The 25,976-nt window shown below is 34.4% G+C and overlaps 1 protein-coding gene and 1 non-coding gene across 2 annotated transcripts in view; both read left to right on the forward strand.

The window, feature by feature from the left end:
- Window positions 1-25,976, forward strand: part of Esf1 (ESF1 nucleolar pre-rRNA processing protein) — a 74,265-nt gene that overhangs the window by 19,036 nt on the left and 29,253 nt on the right. The window contains exon 9 of the mRNA XM_026397662.2: window positions 2,241-2,402. Within this exon, the coding sequence (XP_026253447.2) occupies window positions 2,241-2,402 (162 nt within the window). The remainder of the gene's footprint in view (window positions 1-2,240; window positions 2,403-25,976) is intronic.
- Window positions 5,338-5,411, forward strand: Trnav-cac (transfer RNA valine (anticodon CAC)). The gene has a single exon. It is a non-coding gene; the product is annotated as a tRNA-Val (tRNA).

The following is a 25,976-nucleotide window of genomic DNA, read 5'->3' on the forward strand; positions in this document are numbered from 1 at the left end:
TTTTTATTTGTATGTCTTTTAGACATTTAGCACTTTTCTGAAAATTCTGGATAGTTTTTCTTATCTCAGCTCTAAAATACAGGGAAAAGATAATATTCCATGAATATTTGTGAAGTTTTGATCCAAGTTTTTCAAGTAGGTTTCTTTGGTATGGGAAAACTGAGTTAAATTTTTAAATGATATGATTGACATTAGGATACATAATATTATGAATAAAAAAAGATTAATTTGTCAGTACATTCTCGTTAAGAACTTGGGTTTTATGGGTTTCAATACCTGACTTCACCACATAGTGAAATAACATAGATTAAGTTTTCTAACTGTCTTCCCTATTTCTTTCTTTCTGTATCTATGAAAGAAAGATCAGAATAATACTGGGCTCAAGGTTGGAAAGATTGAAATAATGTACATAAATTAATCAGTATACTACCTTGCCTTATATATTTTTATTTCTTAAAACTTTAAAGATTAATACCTGTTCATTTGAGATATACTACTTATTAAATTTTTTTAAGGTGTGCCTTTTTCGTCAGTATTTCAACTGAGAGTAAAATTACTTTTATCTTTATTTCCTCTGATAGCTACATTAGTATACTTGAATGCTTTCGAGTTACTAGATGCTCCTGATTATTGTTTATGAGAGTAGTTTACTCTTAAATTTTTTTAAAAAACTACTTATATAGTACTAAGACTTTCACAAAGTATTGTCCTTGAATTGGGGGGAAAACCAGACCTACATGAGTTATTCCACATTTTAGAGCTGGAAAAAATCAATTTAAAGTAAGCCATCAGAGTCTTACCACTAAAATTTCAACCTGGAAGGAGGTTGCTTCTAATTATGTTTTCAGAAGTAAGCTTTTAATAGAAAGAAATACATTGCCATTTTGTTAATGTGTTCCTGATGTTTTATCCATTGAATTACAGGATTCATGACAGAATTCCATCCAACATTATTATTGTGGCACAAACAGGAAAAAAATGAACTTCAGCTGTTCGAGTGAAAATGTGTGATAGGATGGAAAGAATGTCCATTTTGCCATTTTTTTATTCTTTTAGAGGGAAGGGAAAAATACACACACACTCACATATAAAATTATTCAATTTTTCCTTATCACTTTTGTTTTTAATACATAAGGATAATGCTCACTGATGTTTCACAGGTATCTACTTAGTAATGTCAAACGTTTTTGGTGAACAGTAAGCCATAGGTTTTAAAAGGAAGGGATTTCATTATTCTGCTTCTAAATTTTCCTTTACTAGGGACATTTAGTCAGTTCAGTATGTCTGTATGTTTTGCATTAAAACCCAAGTTCTTAATTTATGTTTTTGACTTGGAGAATTACAGTGGAAATGTAGAACAAACAAACTTCATGTATTAGTTTTCTTTGATATTTGTTGCCCATGAATTTTGTACTGTTTCTTTGTATTCAAATTATTTTTATGAAAGTAGGAAATGGAATTTGAGTGTTTTCCCACACAGTGAAATTAATTGAATTAACTCCTAATTTATTTGTTTTCATCATTAGTAAATTAAATTAACAAGATCCTTAGAGTAAGTGTGATTGCTTATAGTCAAATGGAAAGAAATTAGTGTTCTTAGGTTTGGATTTTATAACTTCTTTTATCTCTTTTCTTCAGCCTAAGAAGCTAAATCCATCTACCAAATTCACTCCAAAATATTCAGAACATTTGATTAGAATATTTTTTAAGGTACTGGATGGCAAGGCACAGAAAGTCCGCTGTCTGTAGTTCTTATTAACTTGCAGCTTAAAAGGAAGAGAAATCTATGGGTGTTGTATAATTAGAGAATTATTTTAAAATATGATTAAAAAAAAGGGCAATTCCCATGTAAACTACTATAACACTGCTACCTTATATTGCAGCTGAGTTTTATTATACATAAGACCTAAGTCTTTCATTTAATTCATTTGCTTGTCAGAGTTGAAGTCTGATTTCAATATTCTGTGCTTGCGGGGCTGGGATTGTAGCTCAGTAGTAGAGCACTTGCCTAGCATATGTGAAACACTGAGTTCAATCCTCAGCACCACATAAAAATAAATAAAAATGAAGATATTGTGTCCATCTACAACTAAAAAGATAAAAAAAAAAACCTAAAAATATATTCTGTGTATGTCTGATAACATTGTTTTAGAAAATTGCTGGAGTAACTGTGAGATCTAAACACTGGAATTAGAAATGAATTGTTTCTGTGTATCAAATTATATTGATTTTTCTGTTAGGTGATGATGGAGTCAATGTGGAAGATGGAAAAACTCAGAAGAAAACTCAGAAGGATGATGAAGAACAAATTGCTAAATATAGACAGCTCTTACAAGTTATTCAAGAAAAAGAAAAGAAAGGCAAAGAAAATGATATGGAAATGGAGATTAAGTGGGTTCCAGGTAAGAATTAGATACTAAATGTGTTCTGGTTTTTCTTTATTTAGGGTTTTGACTGCATTTTAGATACAAAGGTAAAGAACCCAACTCTTCTTTGGAAATACAAACTTAGAAATCTTATTTTTCAGAACTGTTTTGGTGAGGAAATTAATGTGGCATTTATTACTTCAGGACTAGCATTTTAGAGTCTTACGAACATACTCTTAATTAGTTTCTTTGATCTATTAACTATAAATTATTACTACCCATTTATGAAAGGAGACTTTCCCTAGGCCTGACTCTTGTACTCTTAGAATATAGAAACTTGAATCTAGTGACAATGTGATCTGAAATTACTTCATATACTTCTTTTCAAAATATGTACTTCTCAAGTGGTCTTTTCTCCCATAATCCCTCCTATCCTATTCATGAGGTTTCACTAACATATAACATGTATTATATATATATAGTCTTTTATCACAATTTTTTATGTAAATAAAGAAATATGGTGTAGTAGAGTAGTACAACACTAGAATAATGCTAATTAAAATAATGTCAAAGCTAGGATAAACTGGAATTGTTCTGTAGCACTCACATTATATTTTTTTCCAATAGTCTTGGGGCAAGTCATCATGTGCTTTTGCAACTGATACCATTTTTGCAGATTTCTGCTGTTTACATTCAGTTGTTCCCTCAGTATCCTTGGGGAATTGGTTCCAGAATCCCCCATTAATACCCATATCTACAGATGCTGAAGTCTCTTATAGAATAAAATGGTCTGTTATTTGCAAGTGACCTACGCAAATCCTCGTGCACACTTTGACCTTCAGATTACTTATAATACCTTATACAATGTAAATGCTCTGTAATAGCTGTCTTACTGTATTGTTTAAGGAATAATGACAAGAAACAAAGTCTGTTCATGTTTAATACAGACACAGTGTTTTAAAGAAAATATTTTTGATCCAGAGTTGGTTGAATCCATGCATGCAGAATTCATGAATACAAATTTTTGCCCATGTTAATGAGAACTTTTGGTCTGTAGTTGTCTTGAAAAGTCCTTGCTATCAGGATAATGCTGACCTCATGAAGTAAAATGGGAACTGTTCCCTCTTCCATTTAGTAGTACCTTTTTATCTGAACTTTTTCATTTGTGGATGTAATATTAATAAAATGAAAATGTAAAATGAATTATCATCTATAATTCCACTACTGGTATTCAACCACTGCTTAGACAGATTGCTGTTGAATTTACTATTTCTGTTTAGCCATATTTGTAATCTTTCACTACAATAGATCTGTGGAATTGAAAAGAAAAATGACAGGTTGATTCTAAACCCACAAATATCAGTCCTTTCTTAAATCTCTTCACTTTCATCCCTAGCCAAGTAATTGGCTTGCTGCTTTTTTTTTTTTTTTTTTTTTTTGGCCTTTTAATTTGAAAGACTGATTTTTTTGCACAGATGTTTTTTCTTTTTCCCTTGCAGTAGAACTACTTTTATGTATGTGAAGACTAGTAGAGAGCAACCAGGCCACAGTGAGAAGCAGATGCTGGCAGTCAAGCTAACTTATAGTTAGTTATGTGACTTCCTCCCTCACATAGTAACTGCACATATGCTGTGGATCAACCTGTGGTTCTCTCACAAGCTGTTAAAACTACCAGTGTCAAAACCTCAAATGTTAAGTCTCACATGCCAAGTGTCTAGGATGTTATAAATAATCTATAGCTTTTCCATATCCTGAATTATTTTCTTAGGATAGCTTCCCAGAAATAGAAGTAAAGGGCATGAATATTTTTTGTACCTTGAGGTTATTGCCAAATTTCTTTCCAAAAGTGTTATACCAGCTTACAATGCCTTTAGCAATCAGCACAAGTGCCAGTTTCATGGAATTATCATCACTCTTGGGTGTATATATATTCTTTTTCTTTTAATTGAGTGGAGAAAAATTAACTTTCTCAAATAGACAATTACAATAAATGTTTTAAACATTCTACACTGTAATATTTTTGAAAGCCCCTGGATTACCTGAACGCTTATTATATTATATACATGCATATGTGTACATGTGAGTATAAAAATATAAAGGGTCTTTTACATACTCTACATCATATGAGATCATTGAGCTAATCTTTCTGAACATTAGTTTACTCATTTGGAAAGTGGGACTAATAATTCCTTTCTTGTTCAATTTAAGATATTTATAAGGCACCTTATAAACCTCAAAGTATGGTTTATGGCATTTGTGTTTTGGTGGATTTGTGTGTTTGATTTTCTGCTGTTATACTTTAGTAAACCACAGAGGGTCAGTATGAGATTATGTCATTCCTTGGTCCTTCTGTTGCTTGAGTCTCCAATATACTTAATTCTTCAGAAAAATAAGTACCTTTAATCATTGTTTGGTTTGATTTTTAAAAGAAATTTTAGTTCAAACTACTTAAACTTTCTCTTTTTACATTGGGTTATACAAACTTGTAACAAGAGTTTAATTCCTGAAGTATAACTTATTAGGGGAGGTAACAGGTTCATGGTTATAACAACTGAAATGAACTACTCTTTCTATTGATATATTTTCCTATGGAATTGTAATAATACCTTATTAATTAGAATTATAAATTATAAAAATGTTAATTATAAGTTGTTAATTTGATGTATGCAAAGTAATATCTCCATGTGCTGCTGAAGTTATCCTTCTTGACTCACTTTAATTAGTGGATAAAGTTATGCATGTAATTAACATATTAGGTTTTCATCAATGCATTTGCCTCAGTGAGTTTGTGATATACCTATAAATGAAGTTTATATCAGTTTTATTTCTTACATAACCTTATCTGTATTAATAGTTCAATTAATATGCATGGCAATACTTTTTTGTAGATAATTAATGCAAGCTGAATAATAATAATACCTATGGAATTTTATTTAGAACATGAACAAACAATGTGTTACTAAAAAGGAGCTGGGGATATAGCTCAGTTGGTAGAGTGCTTGCCTCACATGCACAAGGCCCTGGGTTCAATCCCCAGCATCACAAAAAAAGGCCTCTTTTTTTTTTTTTTTTTTTAGCTGAGTCTAATTTAATAGACACTAATGAGAAAAGGATATCTGGTCTTTTATTCTACTCAACATTCGTCAGTGCCCCAGCTTTCATAGTTTAACCCATCAAATACTTACTGAGCACCAGTTGTATACAAGAAATTATTCTAGACATATGTGTGAAAGACATACACAAACACCTGATCTTGTGGATCTTATATTCTGGTGAGAGGAGACAGATGATAATCAAACAAGAAAAACATTTGAGCAGAGACTTAAGAAAGTAGAGAATGAGCCATGCATAGGAAGACTGAAAGCAGAGAAAATAACATGAGTTGCTTTGAAACTATAGTTTATCTGTTGTGTTTGAGGATTAGTAGAAATAACATTGTAACTGGAGTGGAGAGGGTGGAGAAGCAAAAAATAGAGGGCAAAAGGGTAATTTGGAATCAGATTTGAAGGTCTTGTAGGCCATTAAAAGAGTATGAACCTCTCCTGTGAGATGAAGAACATTGTAGGTTTTGAGCTAAGGAGGAGGATATGACTTTTATTTTTAATGGGATCACTTTTGGCTGCTCTGGCTAGTAGATTAAAGCCAGAAAACAAGAAAAAAAATGGGGAGTTGTTGCATTAATGGTGAAATAATGAAGATTATGATTAGAACATGTTTGCAAGAGAACATCAAAATTCTTTTTTTTCCCCAAATGTTAATTTGATGATTCCTGTCAGATACCAACTAGACATTGTAAGGAATCAAATAAAAATTCCGGGAAGAAGTCAGGGACACTGACTTCTTCATTGTATAAACCTCTGAAAGTGAAAGAATCAGGGTAGTGAATACAGGTAGAAAAGAAAAGAGGCTCAAGAACAGATATTCATGCCCTCCAGCATTTAGAGGCAGAGGGAATGAGGAGGGACCATCCAAAGCATCTGAGAAGAAACTGGCAGAGCTATGCAGAAGGAAATTCAGGGTTGTGGGACATACAGTAAAGAGAATTTTAATGAGAATAGAGATCAATAAAATAAAGACTAAGGATGACCATTGGATTTGGCAAAGTAATGATCATTGGTGATATCAATGGTTCTGGTGAAATGGTGAGGGATGAAAGTGACTAAATCAAGACTAGGAGTAGAAGAATTGGAGACAGAAAGTATAGCCAAGTCCTTATTCTAAAATATTTGATAGAAAGTTGCAAGCACCATGACACTTCATCTCAAAAAACACTTCACTGCATAACTTGTTAATACAAAGACATTCTTCTACAGCAAGTATAATACCATAGTCATACCAGGGGAAGTATAATAGTAAAGTTTTTTATTTCAATAATCTATAGTTCTTCCCTGATCCAATATCCAGTTGACTAATAGAATCCCACTATCTGGTTTTGTCTGTTTGCTTACAATTCATTTAATAATTTTTGCAAGAGTCCTCTAAATGAGATTATATACGTCCCATTGCTCCACATAAAGATATATAATGTTAGTTTGTCTTGTTATTTGTACTATTAACTTTACTCACAGCAAGTGACATCTGGCTGATTTCTCCATTGTAAGGGCACATTTTTTCCTTTGTAATTAGTAAGTAGTTTGGGGGAAATAACTGTGTGAATATCTTGTCTTCCAGCATTTTACCTGGTGGTTTTAGTATTTATTGATAATCTATACTTGAGTATATTGTTGGTTGCAAAATACTAATTTTCTGTTTCTTTCATTCCTTCTATATTTGTTAATTAGCACTCTAAGTAGTAGAGATCCTTCTCCAACCATTTTCCAAGTTACTATGTACTCATGGTTTGCCAGTTCTTAAATAGGTTCCTATAATGGATCACAGAAAAATGGATAAGAAACCAGAAAGGAAAGTGAAAGCAAGAAATAATTTTCTTTAAAGTGAGAAAAGTAATTACATGCTTTATGCCTCTGGGAATGAGTTAGAGATAGAAAAAAAAAAAGATAATTCAGAGAACTGTGTTCTAAAGTCAGTAACAAGAGTTGGGATATTTTTGTACAAGTGGAGAAAATGGCTTCTGGTAGATGTGCATATAGTTAGTTCATCCATTTTAACAAGAGAAAAAAGTTGTTAAAGAGAGTGCAGGAAGTCAGACATGGTGGCACATGCCAATAATCCCAGATATTCTGGAGGCTGAGGCAGGAGGATCATAAGTATAGGGCCAGCCATGGAAATTTAGACCCTGTCTTAAATCAAAAAAATTAGAAGAGCTAGGAATGTAGCTCCATGTAGAGTGCCCCAGGTTCGATTCCTGGTACTGCAAAAAAAAGAAAGAAAAAAGAGAGAGAATGCAGAAGGAAATGTATGTAAATAGGATTGCTAAGCAGTAATAAGAATCCCCTTGTCATTTAAAGAAGATGAGTTGTCATGATTGCATGTTTTTATTTAGTTACATATAATATTAGAGTTCATTTTGACATAATTATAAAAGCATGGAATATAATTTGCTTTAATTCAGTCCCCGGTACATCCCCTTTCTGTCCCCTCCTCCCTCTCCCATTCTCTTCCCTCAACTCAACTGATCTTTCTGCTATTTACAGTTTTTTTTTTTTTCCAGTTAATGTCTTATATTTGTGATGGTGAGATTCACAATTCATATATATACAAAGGAAAAGTTGGGTCAGATTCATTCCACTGTTTATCCCTTATCCCGTCCCTCCGCCCTGCCCCTCAGTCCCCTTCACCTAGTCCACCAATCTTTCTTCTATTTTTAATGGACACCCTCCCCTCCCTTTTTTTTCTCTCCCCCCCAATCCCTCCCTCTCTGTCTCTCTTTTTACCCCTCTTAGTTTGGACTAGCTTCCATATTCAACCTTTGACTTTTGAGGTCTGGTCTTTAACCATATTTAATAGTGTAGTGCATACATGGAGTAAGGAAAGTGTTAGATTAAACCAGACTAGTTTTGTCAACCAAGTATTACAAAGCTAGAGAGGGGCAAGGGGATTTAGATTACACACAAAGGACAACTGTAATGATGATCATGGTGTATTTTGGGTCATAAATTAAATGAAGTTATGTAGAGAGTGAAGGATAGTAAAAAGGTGAGAGAATTAATGGATTGTATTCCTGTATAAGACAGAAAAATTATTTGTCTTCAGGTACTAGAGAGAGTAAAATGGAAAAATTGGAACTGACTCTTGAAGAGTAGGGTGATTGAGATAGGATTATGGTGAGTTTGTAATCTGTGGTAATGACATGATCTAGTTACAATCCTTCAAGTGGGTTTCTGAGATAGGTTGGTATATAGAACCAAATAAGAAAGGGGATCAGTGAATTGTGAGGTCCAGGGTATTGGAAAGATCATCTGTGTTGATATCGAAATCATCAAGGATAGTGACAGAAGTATTGGAGAAAGTGGTAGTGAGCCAGCAACTAAAAGCTTCAAGAAATGAGGGGTAGTAACTATAGTACTTAGATACCTACAATAAAAACGTGTAGTAGCTGGTATGCTCTGATAACATGATATTCAAAGTTGGGGCTTAAGGATTGGATCAGCTAGTAGACTAGAATTGGTATTGAGTAGCATGGAGGCTAGACTTTGTCACAGGAGAGTTTGTCTCCTTAAAGGTTGTGTCCTAAAAGGAGAACAAGTTTTTGGTTAACCCTAAATTAATAGGCAAATGGATTAAAGGGGTTTTGTTAATGACTATTCATGGCTGACTATGACTGCTAATGAGGAGGGGGATTCAGTCGTATAGAAAGAATGGGAATACTGTTTTTTAGAAGAGATAATTTGAAAGTTGGAGACTTCTTATGGGACGGGCTTAAGTATGAAAAAAGGGCATATAAAGTTAGTTCTAATGGTCTTAAAGCTTTAATAATGGTGAGACTGTGAACATCATGAAGGGTATCTTGTCAAGAACTCCCAGAGTATTCTTGGGAAGGAGGTGGCAAATCCAGAGGGAAGGAAAGAAGGACTTCTCTATCTTACCTACCAAAAGGAGTGAAAGAAGTGTTTGTTTCTTGATTCCCACTCCTTGTGGCACAGAGCAGGGGTGCAGCTCTTTTTTTATTCTACTTATTCTTTCTTCCACTTCACATTGTAATTGCATTTTCTGGTATGTTCTCCCTATCCTTTGTCTCTCCCTACCCCAAATATATATTTTTTCTTCCATTGGGAAGTTTAAATACACAAGCATTAAGGACATGAATATATGGCTATTGTGTTATTCATTCTTTATTCAGAAATAAAATGTTTTGAATCAGTTGCACATTCCTTTTGTTAGGCAGCCCTATTCCAAACATTTTCAGACATCTCAAAACCTGTTCACTATTTACTTTTGGCTATCTCTATTTCCATTTATTGCCAATGTATTCATTCTTTGAAATATATTTATTTACAAAAAAAATTTTTTTGTTTTTAGTTAGAAGTTTAAAATAACCAGATGTTTAAATTTTTGAGTTGAGTTTAGAGGAGAACATTAAATGGAAAACCTGAACTTAAAAATAAGTTGAAAGAATTTGCAGTTTAATCTGGGCACAGTGGCGCACGTCTGTAATCCCTTTGGCTTGGGAGGCTGAGACAGGAGGATCATAAGTTCACAGCCTCAGCAACTTAGCAAGACTCTAAGCAATGCAGCAAGACCCTGTCTCTAAATAAAATACAGAATAGGGTTGGGATGTGGCTCAGTGGTGAGTGCCCCTGAATATACAATCCCTGGTACCTCCTCTCCCCCCCCCCAAAAAAAAAAAGAATTTGCAGTTTGCCTCCTATTTTTGTGATGGAGAGGGTACCAAGTCACAATGCACTGTTGTAACTTGCACAAAGTCTTACAGCTGGTAAGTGGCTAGAATTTTAAAACTTAAATGTGTGCTCCTTCCTTGAATCATCCAGTTAACAGGTTACCTATAAAGGCTTTGTAAGGTATAAGCTGAAACTTCATACTGTGCAAAAACATTTGAATCATGTGTGGAATGTGTAATAAAAATGAGAAGCAGCTAAAGTTATGTAAAAATGTTGCTAGCACATTTTCTCTGTGGAATTGCTGGGGAATTTCTCAGTGTTTCCTCAATTATTGAAAGATCTTTTTTTTTCCTCAGTAACATTAAGATTTAGGTGTGTTTTTTTTGTTGTTGTTTGTTTGTTTGTTTTAAGTCTTCCAAGACTATTTAAAAACTAAGGGCATTTTTACATTAGTAGTTTCTCAAGATGCTAAAATCTCATACCTTAAAAAGTTTCAGGTTAATTGGTCTCTCTATTCTTTTTGCCTCCATAGAATCCCAGTTAAATATATCCATCAATAAGGGACTCTACTTGCAAGTGTCTAGAATGAGTCTTTTAATGAAGTCCATTCTTATTTACACATGTATCACACCAATTGTACTGTTTGCCTTGTGCCACTATTTCCAGACCATAGTACTTTTTAGAAAAATAAGTTGTGATCTTTTGGAAGTCTGCTCAAAAAGAGAGAACTTATAACTTGCTGCATATATTATTTTCCCAGAGCCCACAGCTATGCTTTTTGAAGTTTTAAGTTCTTTAGTCTTTAAAGCAGGACTGTTGCCTATTCTATTTCTGGTTTTCCCACATCATCATCCTATCTATTTACCAACTGTCTGGCTAACAAATTGTCATTTTTCTTTGCACATGTTCCATATGTTATTTTGAGAGAATTCATTCAAACTACTTGCTTTCAACAGTTCCATTATTGCTGTCTTTTTCCTAAAATAGAAGATTCATATAACCCATAAATGTACTACCTTAACACATTCAGTTTTATACATTTTCTACAACTACTTGATTATATAAGGCCCCAGTTTATATTTCCCTTTTTTGTTTCATTTATCATTTATTTTTATGTGTTTTAAAATAATTTCATGTTTGTCTCACATTCCATTGCATTTCTGGTTGATAAACTATAAATCACCCTCCTGGTGGTAAGATTTTAGGCTCTTTGTAATGTCTTGCTGTTTTGGATAACATAATAACCTTTTACTGAATTTTCTTGATAAAGAAATTCCTAAGAGTAGAACATCTTGTGTCTCTTATCATGTATTGCTTTTTGAAAGAGTTCTGTTAATTTGGGTGCTGGCCGAGGAACAAATTATTTTTTAGTTTTTGAAGACTCAGAAATGCTGATAAAATTATACATAAAGCTAAATCTAGTTTCTATAGTAGGTTCTTCAGATTTTGAAGCCATGTAAAGGATTAGGCATAAGTATTTTTTATAGATGTTTGGTTTGATACAAAACTTAACCCTACTCTGGGAGCATATGCTGCATTCCTATGCTCTCAAAGATTTGCCAGTATTTTTCAGTGTTTTTTGGCTAGGCCCTTACAGACCTTTCTTCATTGACGATAGTGCAATAATAATTTTAAGCTTTGAGGTCGAAGGTGAAGCTGGTAAAAACTTCTGTAGCTTGAAATGTGCCTAGGACTGCTGATTTGCTGGTTTCTTGTGGGAGGAACCCTGTGTTATTTCTTATACATTTACAACATTACCTTCCTTGCTTTAATCTTTGAGGGTGTGTGGAATAACTCATTAAATGAGTTATCGAAAGACATATAATTAAGTCTGCCCACTCAGCAACATGGAAAACTTTTATCTTTGAAGTTATTTGGCATGAATTTGAAAATTTGATCTTATATATGCCTAAAGATAAGTGCCACTAGTTTAACTTGGATGAGTTTCCTTTGGTATTTGGAATGATATGCCTTACGAGTAAATTGAAGCATGTACTTTGAAGGCATATGCGTTCCCAAGAATTGACTTGCATTGATTAGGGAAGTCTGTTTAAGACTTAACCAAACTTTTTTTGTGCATTGTCAGCTTCTGTTGTCATAAAACATTTCATTTTAGGTTCCCATTGCTCATTTTTTTCTGGGAATACAAGGAGATTAAAATGCCTTTCAAGTTATTTGGATGCATTATTTTAATTTAGAAGAATTATATTTTAAAATATACTTGAGTGAAGATAGAAGAAATTTGCACTTATTGGATGCCTGTGATATATCAGGAACTATTAGGTGTTTTATTTATTTAATTTTTTTCTTGGTAATTTTTAAAATTATTTCTTATATACATGACAATAGTGGAGTGCATTACATTCATAATTTTTATCCATTCACAGCACAGTTTTTCGTAACTCTGTATATAAAGTATGTTCACGCCAAATTATGCCATTATATATGAGCTCTCTTTTTTTATTACAATTTTTAATACACCTTTATACCACAATTTATCATATCTGTTTGTATCTAAGGTATGTCGACACCAAATTCACATCTTCATACATGAATTTTGTATAATAATGACCGTCTCCTTCCACTATCCTTGCTATTCCCCTTCTCCCTCCTTTTCCCTCCTACCCCTATTCCATATCTAGAGGTAATTTTCCACCCATGCTCTCCCTCCCTATCCCACTTTGAGTCACCCCCCTTATATCAGAGAAAACATTCGGCATTTGTTTTTTTGGGATTGGCTAATTCACATAGCATAATCTTCACTTAGCATTGGAGAAGATTATGCTAACTGAAGTTACTAGGTGTTTTAAAAACAATTTTATTTATTTTTTTCTTGAAGGTCCTTGTTATAAAAATTTATTTTTTTTAAATTAGTTACACTTGACAGTACAATGATCTTGACATATCATACATTTGAATCAAATGGGGCATAATTTCTCATTCTGAGTGTACAGGTTGCAGAATCACATAGGTCACACAGTCACGTATATACATACAGCAATACTAGTGTCTATTTTATTCTGCTGTCCTTCCTATCCCCTCTTCCCCTCCCCTCCCATCATTTCTCTTTACCCAATCTAATGTGACACACTTCTTTTTTTTCCCCCTCACATCATCATACATGTGATCTGTATAACGATGAGGGTCTCCTTCCTTCTTCCATGCAATTCCCCTTCTCCCTCCCTTTCCCGCCCACCTTTCTTCCCTACTTAGTGGCAATCTTCTTTTCATGCTCTTCCTCCCTATCCCATTTTGAGTCACCCCCCTTATATCAGAAAAGATATTTGGCCTTTGTTTTTTAGGGATTGGCTAACTTCAGTTAGCATAATCTGCTCTAATGCCATTCATTTTCCTGCAAATGCCATGATCTTGTTATTTTTTTTAATGCTGAGTAATATTCCATTGTGTATAAATGCCACATTTCGATAAATAAAAGTTAAAAGAATTTGTAGCTAGAAAACCAGCACTTCAAAGCATTTTGGGCAAAATACTAAACGAAGAGAAAATGAAAAACAATAACGAATATCAACAGTGGGAGGTAGCACAATAAAGGGAAAAATTAATCAAGGAGGGAAAACAAATCAAGTTAAATAACAAAAATAAACAAACATGGCTGGAAGTATAAACCATATCTCAATAGTAACCCTAAATGTTAATGGCTTAAACTCACCAACCAAGACATAGGATAGTAGACTGGATTTAAAAAACAGATCCAACAATATGTAGCCTACAGGAGACTCATCTGATAGGAAAAGACATACACAAGCTGAAGGTGAAAGGTTCATAAAAATCATACCACTCACATGGATCTCGGAAGCAAGAACAATTTTACATTAAATTCATAAAAGTGGTTAATACCTTACTTTGCAGAAGAAAAAAATGGAGATACCTACTTGCTTAAGGTAAAAAGCTGGGAGCGAGAACTAGTTCAAATCTTCATCTATCTGCAGAACTCATTAAAAATATTTAAGGGATACTTCTCTGGGATGCTAATTAAATCTGGGGCCTAATCTCTTAGTTTAATGTTCTTGCCAGTCTGAATGTGGTTACCATTGTGTGCACAAAGATAAATAAGACCCTCAGAGAATCTTACTTGAGAATTTGGGGTTTTTTTTTAAAAAAAATAGTAATAATTTACCTGAAACAACCCACTTTGTGCTATTAAAACCTCTTAAGTGTGAGAACGTTTTAGTTCACAACTAGGATCACATCTGACAATATCTGAGAAAGGCTTCTGATTAATAAGCTGTTCTGAAGGTTTAAAAAAAAAGGCAAAGGGAAACTTTTAACATATTTACTGTTGGAGACTCAGACTTCTAGGTATGTATATTACTAGTTGGTATTTCAAGATTCTGATGTCTTTTTGGATCCATAGAATATTTAATCTGTCATAGATTTCCTTAGTGGGTAATGTCACCAGATAATTCATCAAAATAGAAACAGTGCTTGCTTATAAAACAAGCCATGGAAATATTGAAGCCCCAAATTTTAATATTATTTTGATTCTGCATTAGTTTAACTTTTTTTATGTTGTATGTAGGAGATTGCCAACACAATATACTCAGTTAATTAAATATACAAAGTTGAAAGAGTAATCACCTTAAGTGATTACTTTGTTTTAAAGAGTTCCAGCTATCTTACCATTAGTGGATGCCAAATTTGCCAAAATATTGATCCTTTAACCCTTAGTCCAGCCAGAGCCCCCAGACTATTTCCTTATCTGATTGCTTTTTAGTGTGCTATACAAACATTGTCATTTTATAGATCTACCGTAATAGGAAAAAGGACGGGAAGACACTACTTTTTAAGTAGTTATTTGGAAAGTCCTTTTTTTTTTTTTTTTCCAGAAAGAAGTGCAGAAGTTCTTATCTGTAATTTTGCTTTCTGCAGTTTCACTTACTCATAGAGACCAAAAATATTAAATGGAAAATTCCAGAAATAAACAATTCCTAAGTTTTAAATTGCGTATCATATTCTGAGTATTGTGATGAATTTTGTGCAATCTGGCACATGGCATGTGTCATCCCTTTGTCTAGCATATTCACACTACATACACCACCAGTCCTTTAGTCATTTAGTAGCCAGATCAGTTACCAGATTTATTGTTTTAGTAACATACTGGTTGTAATATAAAGTTCAGTGCTAGACAAGTTTCAGGCATGCACCAGGGTCTCGGAGTATTGTCCATGGATAAGGGGGAACCACTGTGGTCATAAAGTATGGGTAACATATATAAACTCATCTGCAGAAATGTGGAAGAACGTACTTAGACTGTAGCAAGAAAAACACTCTTGAATTTAGATGTAACTAGCTGTTATGAAGATTTTAAAATATTAGAATGCTAGAGAGAATTAAGTAATTTTTTCTTTTATAATAAAAAAAATTTGAAATTGATTTAGAAATGTCATTTTAACTGTACCCTAGCCTCAATATATCATATATTCATAGCTTCTGAGGTCAGAAACTTTCCCAGATAGAAAAATAATTACGTACCTGTGAATTTCAGGTCAATAACTTACAGATGAGTTTTTCAAATACAGTGTATAAAGTGAGACCTACTTATAATGAAATTTGATATAGGATTGACAGTTTGATGTGATGATGGAAAAGGCCTAGAGGACTTGAAGTCAGAAAATCTGGGTTTAAATACTTATCATTTTGGTGAAGATTAAATCATAATAGGAAGGTAAAATCTAGTTTAGCACACAGTTTTCAAAATGTGTGCCAAAAAAGCATACATTCATTCATTACCTTTTTAATTTTTCAATTTTCATTTAGAAACAATCATATACTTAAATGATAATATATGCATGTATACATATATGTGTATATGTGTGTGTGTGTGTAATTTGAAGAAAAATAATTCTGAAATTTCTGATATTCGCTCTCTAGTCCTATAGGTGATGCCCCAATTCCATCCCCCTACATTTTGTGTTAATCATTCCCTTCCTTTTCTACATATTTTACGACAGATGCATGTTTTCCCAACAATCTGTTGTTTTTTGTTAATTCTGAACTTTATAAAAGCATCTTCTGTACTCTCATGTCATTTGTGCTTTGCCATTTAAACATTCTGGTTTGTTGTCTATGTTGTCTTGTATATGTGGTTTATTCATTTTCACCAATACATGGAATTCCATTTGTTGACTATCACAATGTTTCTAGTCTACTGCCAGTTATTATAGTTTATTGCTATTACTAATAGTGCCTTTTAGAATATTATATTTGTTAATATTTTTCAGCTTGTCATATAGGTATATATTAGAATTTCTTGGATATATGTAGAATTTCTTGATTGTGGAGCATCCTCATAATTGTATTTACTAGGTCATGTCTAATTGTTTTCCCAAATGCTTGTACCATCTTTACTCTTATCAGTAATGTGAGTTCCCATAGCTCTTCATTCTTACCATTAATTGATATTGCCCAACTTTCTCAATTTTGCTAGTTAGACATATAATCAATGGTGTTTTATTATGGTTTAATTTGTATATTCTCAAATATTTTTTGAGTTCCTATTATGTACCAGACTCCAGTCTTATTATTGGAGATATATTGCCAATTAAAATAAAGGTCCTAACCTTTGGTGGGCACTACACTCTAGTGTGAATGGGTTGTGGGAGGAAACAAAGGATTTACTAAACAAATTGAATAAGTAAAATATGTATTATCTCAAGTGGTGATCAAGGACTATGAAAACAAAAACATGAAGCCCAAAAGGGCAATAGAGAGTTCAGGGTTAGGAATGGCTAACAGTTTAAACAGGATAGTCCGGGAACTCTTCACTGAGAAAGTAACATTTGAACACAGACCTAATTGAAGTAAATAAATAAATGTGACCACCAGGAGTTATCCTGGGAAAGAATATTTCAGGCCAAAGAAGCAACAAATTTAAAGCATCTCCAGGAGGAAACATTTTTGATATGTCCTGGAATAATGGAGAGACAAATATGGCTATAGCAAAATGAGCCCTGGTATGGAGAATGGAAGATGAGGTCAGAGAGGTATTCAAATCGTGAAGGGTTTTATAGACCCCTAAATGATTTAGGCTTTTACTCTTATGTGAGATGGGAAATGGAAGTGACATGATTTGCCTTTAGTATTTAAAGAATTATTCAGGCATTTTATTAAACTACTAAATGAAGATGGTCATCACTTTGTGGTTTCTGTAAAATGACTTTATGTATTTTGGCTACTTTTATCGTTGTCTTATGTTTGTCTTCATGATACACAGGTGTTCTTTATATATTCTGAGCTGATATTTTATCAGTCATATTTTGCAGATAATCTTTTGCTAGTTGGTGATTTTTCTTTTTTACTGTGTATAATGTCTTTTGAAGAACAGAAATGAATGATATGGGAAATTTGTTAAACTTGTCCTTTTATTCTTAGGTTCACAATCCTTGGATTAAGACTCTTGCCATTGGCTCATTGTGGCCCTCTTTTATTTATTTATTCTAATAATCAATAAATGAGCCCATCGCAAAAGGTAGAACTTTGCAATGATTTACAGAATTACCTGTTTGGTCCTTCCCCTTTTCTCCATTCTGAAGGTACCTGTTATCCACATTCACTGTTCATTCCTTTGCTTTCCATTGTGTATAATTTTTTAAAATATTTAATTGAAATTTAAGGATTGAATATGTTCAAGATATATAGCATATGGATCTGATATATGTATTATTATATAATGATTACCACAAGCTAATTAACACATCCATCACCATTCATGCTGTACATAAAATCCTCAGAACTTGTTCAACATAACTGAAAGTTTGTACTATTGGATCAACATGTCCTCATACCTACCACTCTCCTCTTTCAGCCCCTAGTTCTAGGTTTTAATTAGAGCAAGATGATGACATTGTTTGGAAATGTAATGCACTCCTGCTGCTGATGTACTGTGAATTCCATAGAATTTAGTGGTAGAGAGCTGGAGGGGCAAACAGGGACAATAGTGTAGATGTATAGTTAACCTTAAAGGAATTCAAACATGGATTGTTTTGGGAAAACTGATGATTAGAGGCTTTTTATGGTAGAATAAATGAATAGGAATAAAAGATAAGAGATTATTTCTTGTGGAATTATTTCTGGAGTTAGATGGTGGTGAGGCTGAAAATGTTGAAGATTAGAGAGGGAAAAGTATCTTCTGTGTGGATCCTCTGAGCCATTCCCCCTGATAATCTCTTTTTGGGTTGGGACACATTTACTCTGAGTTCACAAGAGATGCAAGTAAGGAAGCCAGTGTGACTAATGAACATACTATCTTTTTTTTTGTACTAGAGATTGAAGCCAGGGGAACCACTGAGCCATATCCTCAGCTTCCCACTCCCCTACTCCCTGCCTTTTTTTTTTTTTTTTTTTTTTTTTTTTTTGAGACAGAGTTTCATTAAGTTGCTTAGGGTCTCACTACATGGCTGAGGGTGACCTTGAACTTGTGATCCTCCTGCCTCAGCCTTCTAAGTCACTGGAATTATGGGAATATACCACCACCCCCAACTTGAATAGATTATCTTAATCCCCCAGTGTACACTTTTGAATCATGTCAAAAGAGGCATGACCTTATTCAATAGTAGTCTTAGGTCCCTAACTCTTAAAATCTATTATCTTTGAGATTTTGAATTAAAGGACAGTTCACCTAAATCTTTTTGATTGATTGTTTGTTTTGTTTCTTTTGCTTTAACGCTTGCTTGTCATTAGTTGGATACCCAGAATCCTGAATTTAGAATCTTTCAACAATTCTGAAAACTTCTCCAGCATTTTCTCTTTAAGTATTGCATTTTCTTCATCTTACTTGTTTTCTGGAACTTCTGTTTGATATGTGTGGTATTTTCTCACTCTGTTTCTGAAAACTCATATTTTCCCTTTAAATCTATGTAGCATGCTGTGTAATTTCTTCAGTTTTCTCTTCATTAATTCTCTTTTTCTGCTGTCTAGTGTGCTGTTGAACTTAGCCATTGACTTTGTATCATTTCAACTGTGTTTTTCCCCAAAACCTGATTCATGCTTTTCATGATATAATCTTTTAATTTCCTCTTGTGTTTTTTAAGTGCTGATTTTTTATTGTGTGTCTATAATTCCAAATTCATAGCCTTTATTGTTTTGCCTTGTAGTTTTTTGTTTTTCCTTACTCTGGTTCACAGTGAATTTTGATTGTATCTCTTTGTCTTGGATCTTTCTTGTAGGAATTTCAGGGGCTGGGTCAAAAGTGCTTCTTTTAGAGAATATTTGCCAGGTGCCTGAGGGCATTTCTCATCCAAAAACTATTCAAACTGAATTAGATTGAATATTTTGGGCCCCAAATGAGTAGTGTGAATTCCAAACCCATGGATTTGTGGGCTTGTGGTTATAAAATCTCTGGGAGGGAAATACATTTTTACTTCCCTTGAACTGCCTGAATTCAGATCCCAAACAAGCATCTATCCCATCTGAATTGTAGGGGGAAGAGGTACATCATTCACTGAGGGCAAACTTAAGGATCCTGGCTCTAGTGGACTTTGATGCTATCTCCCACCGTGATCATACTACAAACTTTGTCTGCTTCCTTGGCCAGCAGCCCATAACAATTCAAGATCCATACTAGACCATAGTGGAGTAATGTGTGGGTCCCCAATGAAAACTCCCTGCTTCTGAGTGAGTTTAGTAGTTGCATCTGAGCTTCTTGTTTTGAGTAGGGTCTAAGAAAATCCATTTGTTTCATTATACCTTAGCCATTCGTTTAGAAGTTTTCAACCTTATTCATAAGCATGTGTGAAAATAACAGTAGAACAAGCAAGTAATTCTTCATTTCTCCTTGCCACAAATTAATGAGCAGAATGGCTTCATCAGACAAATGAGGCCAGAATTTTAGTTTGTTAGTAGGAAAACTTAAATACATTGTTAAATTACAAACTGCTTGAAAGGCAAAGAAAACATACAGATAAACTGCAGGCCAGTGCAGGAAAAAATAGCTACTTAATGAGACCCAAATGTTGTCTTGTATTTGAAGTCAACTTTTTAGGAATATTTGATTCTAAGAAGCAGGGAAAGTTTGATTTACAGAAAACTGAATATATTTATAAGTAGGACCCCCCCCCACCCCTACCAATAGGGATTAAATTGAGGGCCTCACACATGTTAGATAAGTACACTACCACTGAGCTATATCTTTAGTCAGGAAGGTATCATTTTAAAGGAAGAGTAAAAGGAGGTTTGGAAGAGGTTAGAGAAAAGATAAGCTCAAATTCAAGACAAATGCAAAACAGTTCCTACCCAATGAAATAGCTCTTAGACAGTCAACAAGAAGTATTAATATGTATATTTCCAGCAAGCACTTTGGGGATGTCTTCTGTGGATATTCATTGGATGTTTTGGGAGATAAAGAATTTACAGTTATATGGAAAGCAATTTCCAATCTGAACATCCTACCTAAAACAACTTCTTGTCCTCATTTTAGCTGTTTGTGTTGTTTCCATATAGTAGATATAAAGTATTCTTATGACAGTAAGTACAACCAAAGAGCATTTGTTGGCTGTAGCTGAGTGGTGATTTTTGTTGTTTATTATTATTGCTCCTAAGGTTAGTTTTCATTTTACTTTAAAATTTTACCTCTCGGGGCTGGGGATGTGGCTCAAGCGGTAGCGCGCTCGCCTGGCATGCGTGCGGCCCGGGTTCGATCCTCGGCACCACATACCAACAAAGATGTTGTGTCCGCCGAGAACTAAAAAATAAATATTAAAAAAAAATTCTCTCTCTTAAAAAAAAAAAAAAAAAAAAAATTTACCTCTCGGCCTACATGTGCTATATGACACAGCCTTCCTCTAGCCACTAGGGTTGCCTTCTTTTTTTTTTTTATGTCTTCTAATATTTTTATTATATTCTTTTCTATAAATATGGATATGTTGTGTGTTTATTTATTTTTTATTTATATATGACAGCAGAATGCATTACAACTCTTATTACACATATAGAGCACAATTTTTCATATTTCTAGTTGCATACAAAGTATATTCATACCAATTCGTGTCTTCATACATGTACTTTTGATAATAATGATCATCACATTCCACCATCATTTCTAACCCCATGCTCCTTCCTTTCTCCACCAACCCCTCTGCCCTATCTAGAATTCGTCTATTCCTCCCATGCTCCTGTTCCCTATCGATACCACTATGAATCAGCCTCCTTATATCATAGAAAACATTCAGCATTTCATTATTTGGGATTGGCTAACTCCACTTAGCATTATCTTCTCTAACTCTATGCATTTACCTACAAATGCCATGATTTTATTCTCTTTTATCGCTGAGTAATATTCCATTGTGTATATATGCCGCTTTTTTTTTATCCATTCATTTATTGAAGGGCATCAAGGTTGGTTCCACAGTTTAGCTATTGTGAATTGTGCTGCTATAGACATTGAAGTGGCTGTGTCCCTGTAGTATGTTGATTTTAAGTCCTTTGGGACTTAAATCCCAAGGAGTGGGATAGCTGGGTCAAATGGTTCCATTTCCAGTTTTCCAAGGAATCTCCATACTGCTTTCCATATTGGCTGCACCTGCTTGCAGTCCCACCAGCAGTGTATGAGTATGCCTTTTCCCCTACATCCTCGCCAACACTTATTGTTTTTTGTATTCTTAATAGCTGCCATTCTGACTGGAGTGAGATTCTGAAGTCTTAGAGCAGTTTTGATTTGCATTTCTCTGATTGCTAGAGATGATGAACATTTTTTCATATATTTGTTGATTGATGGTATATCATCTTCTGAGAACTGTCTGTTCAGTTCCTTGGCCCATTTATTGATTGGGCTATTTGTTTCTTTTGGTGCTTAGTTTTATGAGTTATTTATATACCCTAGAGATTAGTGCTCTATCTGTTGTGCGAGTGGTAAAAATTTGCTCCCAAGATGTAGGCTATCTATTCATCTCACAGATTGTTTCTTTTGCTGAGAAGAAGCTTTTTAGTTTGAATAGTTTTAATCCATCCCATTTATTGATTCTTGATATTAATTCTTGTGCTGTAAGAGTCTTATTAAGGAAGTAGGGGCCTAATCTGACATGATGGAGATTTGGGCCTATTTTTTCTTCTAATGGATGCAAAGTCTTTGGTTTTATTCCTAGTCTCTTGAATTTGGTTTTCCAATTTGTTCTTCTTGTTTGGAAAATTTTCTGATATTATTTCATTGATAGATTGTTCTCCCCCCCCCCCTTTGGAACTCTATGCCTTACTTTGTCCCAATAACTCTTAAAATTGATCTTTTTATGCTATCCATATTTCTTGAATATTCTGCTCGGGGTTTCTTACCATTTTCTCTCTGTGGTCTACATTCTTTTCAAGATTATATATTTTGTCTTCTTTGTCTGAGGTCCTATCTTCGAAGTGGTCTAATCTGTTGGTGATGCTTTCAATGGTACTTTTAATTTGGCTTATTGTTTCTTTCATTTCAAGGATTTCTGTTTGGTTTTTCTTTATAACCTCTATGTCCCCATTGAAGTAATCTTTTGCCTCCTGTATTTGTTTATGTAACTCTTTTTTGAAATATTTTGCTGCCTATATTTGCTTTCTTACATCATGGTTTAATTCACAGAGCATTTTAATTATGTACATCCTGAATTCCTCCTCTGTAATTTCATCTGCTGTGCTGGCTATGGATTCTAATAGTGTGGTATCTTGAATTGTTTGGGGTACTTTCTTCCCTTGTCTTTTCATGTTAATTGTGTGTCTTCCCTTCTAGTTCTGTGGATCCAAGATATTACCGTGTTTACCCTGTTGTAGGCTTATAGTGCCCCTGTAGGATTCCAGTACCTTCCTTTGGAGGTTATTGACAATGTTTACAGATCCCAGTATAAACAGTATACCACCTAAAAACAAATAGTTGCTAATAGACATTTACATGGTCACAATGTTCAGAAATGATGAATTCAATTATTATCTACAATATAATCAGTAGGTTTGTAAATGGGTTTACAGTTTCTGATGGTGGATAAAGAACTGGAGGTGAGGTGTAGGAAGATATGCTGAGGAGGTTGGAGGTGAGGATAAAAGTTATTATATCTTAGTAAGTGTGAAATAGAAATCTAAAGAAGTAGGTTAGTAGCAGGAGAATAGAGAGTAAGTAATTTTGGGTAGACAAATAAGAGGGAAGACAGTAGAGTACATAAAACAAATACATATTAAGAAAAATAAAAAATGTCAAAATAGTAAAAACTGGAGAATGAAGAGAAAAAACAAAAAATATATATATAGCATAACTGGAATATATTATTCAGTTGACTCAAACTTCAATATCCTAATTTGTGCCACGTACTTGGTGTCATGTATGTTGGGGATGTGAGGGCAGGAGTATAGAGAGGGAGAAGAAAGAAAAAAAGAAAGAAAATATCTCAAAAGAAGAAACAAGGATTGTTTAGTTGGAGATCAGTATCTTTCTTGCTTTCCTTCTCATCCAATAGGTGGAGATATGTGTTGTTAGCTGGCATCTCCGCCCTCAAGATGGTGAAGGTAACCAGGAAGGTTTGGTTGTTCCTGGGTAGAAGGCAACTGGAAGTGGTGTGTGGCACCCACCAGTCCCTGAAAAGAGATAGCACCTCAGGGGTCTCTTTTTGGGCCTGTTCCTGTGGTATGAGCACCTGGTCTTAATCTCCTTATCTCACCTGAAGACCTCCTACTTCCTGGTGTCTGTTAGTCTCTAAACTGTATCCCTCTCACTCTCTCCCTTACTGCTTCCTAATAAGGACATTTCTCTCTGGGTCTCTTGTGTGTGGTGCTTTGGGCACGCTGTGCACCTGCCCTGAGAGCTGTTTTTGTTGGGCAGTCACTGTGCCAGTTATCGGCTGATGGGGAGAAGCAGCTGCTAGAAACTGGGTACCTTCCAGCCATAGTTCCAAACTGGGAGTTGCCCCCACTAAAGATGGTGATGAAGGTGACCCAAGATGGAGGCATGAGTTGGGCAATGGCATTGGATGATGAGTTCAGAGACTGGATCTGTGGCATGCAGTGTTTGGCTGTGGCTGTCTTCAGAGCCTGTGTGTAGTTCCCCAGTACAGGTGGGCTACGGTCATAGGGGATTATCTTTGTTGCTGCAGAGTCCCAAAATGGAGACAACCAGGGTAGCCCCGCATAGGTTGATGGGTGTCCATACAGGAGTGGCGATCCATACAGGAGTGGAGATCCTGTGCATGGGTAGCTACCAGGTGTCCTATGTGGGAGCTGCATCTGGGATTTCTGCTGGGGTGGGTGGTTGAAAGTTTTGTGTGGGTGCTGATTCCAGTAGTCTCACTTGGGTACCCGCTAGTCCTGCGTGGGAAAGTAGTTGGGAGACCTACTTTGACGCTGAGATCTGGAGCCCTGTGTGGGTACAGTGGCTGTGATTCCTATGTGGAAGCAGGAATATCACTTGCAGAAAAGCAGTATTCTCACTTGAGTCTCAGGTCACGGAGCCACACAGAATGCTGCCTTGAGAGGGATGACCTGCCATCTTGGATCTCATCCTATATGGTGAATTATTTTTATTGATTTCTGTATGTTGAACTAACCTTTCATTCCTGGGATGAAATACACTTGATCATAGTGCAGTATCTTTTTAATGTGCTTATATGCAGTTTACCGATGTAAGAATTTTTTCTAAAAAGAACAACAACAAAAGTTTCTGGGGGAAAAAAAAGAATTTTTAAATCTAAATTCATCAAGGATACTGGTCTGAAGTTTTCTTTCCTTGATGTGTCTGTCTGGTTTTGGTATCAGGATTATACTAGGTTCGTAGAATAAGTTTGGCAGTGTTTCCTCCTCTTCTATTTCATGGAATCATTTGAGGAGAATTGGTTTTAATTCTTTAAAGGTCTGGTAGAACTCAGATGAGAATCCCATCTAATCCTGGGCTTTTCTTTGTTGAAAGGCTTTTGATGGCTGCTTCAGTTTCATTACTTGAAATTGATTGAAGTTTTCTATATCCTTCTGGTTCAATTTGGGTAGGTCCTATGTCTCTAGGAATTTGTCCATGTCTTCTAGATGTTCTAGCTTATTGGAGTATAAATTTTCAAAATAGTTACTAATGATTCTTGGGATTTCAGTAGTGTCTGTGGTAATATTTCCTTTTTCATCTTGGATTTTGAAAATTTGAGTTTTCCCTTTTTTCTTAGTCTTGCTAAGGGTTTATCTATTTTGTTTATCCATTTAAAAAAAACAACTCTGTTTCATAGATCATTTTTTTAAATCTCAATTTCAGCTCTGATTTTAATTACTCCCTATTTTCTACTTATTTTGATATTGGTTATTTTTTTTCTTTTTCTAGGAACTTGAGATGTAATGTTAGATTATTTATTTGATATCTTTCTATTCTTTTACTATATGAGCTTTCCTTAGAACTGCCTTCATACTATCCCAGATATTTTGATATGTTGTATCACTATTCTCATTTACTTCTAAGGTTTTTTTTATTTCTCCCCTGATGTTTTCTGCTATCCATTCATCATTCAGAAGTGTACTGTTTAATCTCCAGGTGTTAATGTGGTTTGTGTTTTTATCTTATCATTGATTTCTAATTTCATTCCATTATGATCTGATAGAATACAAGTTATATTATCTCTATTTTTTTTTTTTGCATTTTCTAAGATTTGCTTTGTGACCTAAAATATGGTTTGTATTTTTAGTTCTGTGGAATCTTTGCTTAGTTTTTATCATCTAGTGGTGAGAGAGGCCTGTTAAAGTCACCAGTATTATTGTATGGTGGTCTCTTTGATTTTTTTTTTTTTTTTTTTTTTTTTTTTGTGGAGAGGATACTGGGGTTTAAACTCAGGGGCACTCAACTACTGAGCCACATCCTCTAGCCCTATTTTGTATTTTAGTTAGAGACAAGGTCTCACTGAGTTGCTTAGCACCTTGCCAGTACTGAGGT

The sequence above is a fragment of the Urocitellus parryii genome, chromosome 6 (assembly GCF_045843805.1).
Source record: "Urocitellus parryii isolate mUroPar1 chromosome 6, mUroPar1.hap1, whole genome shotgun sequence".
Lineage (NCBI taxonomy): Eukaryota > Metazoa > Chordata > Mammalia > Rodentia > Sciuridae > Urocitellus > Urocitellus parryii.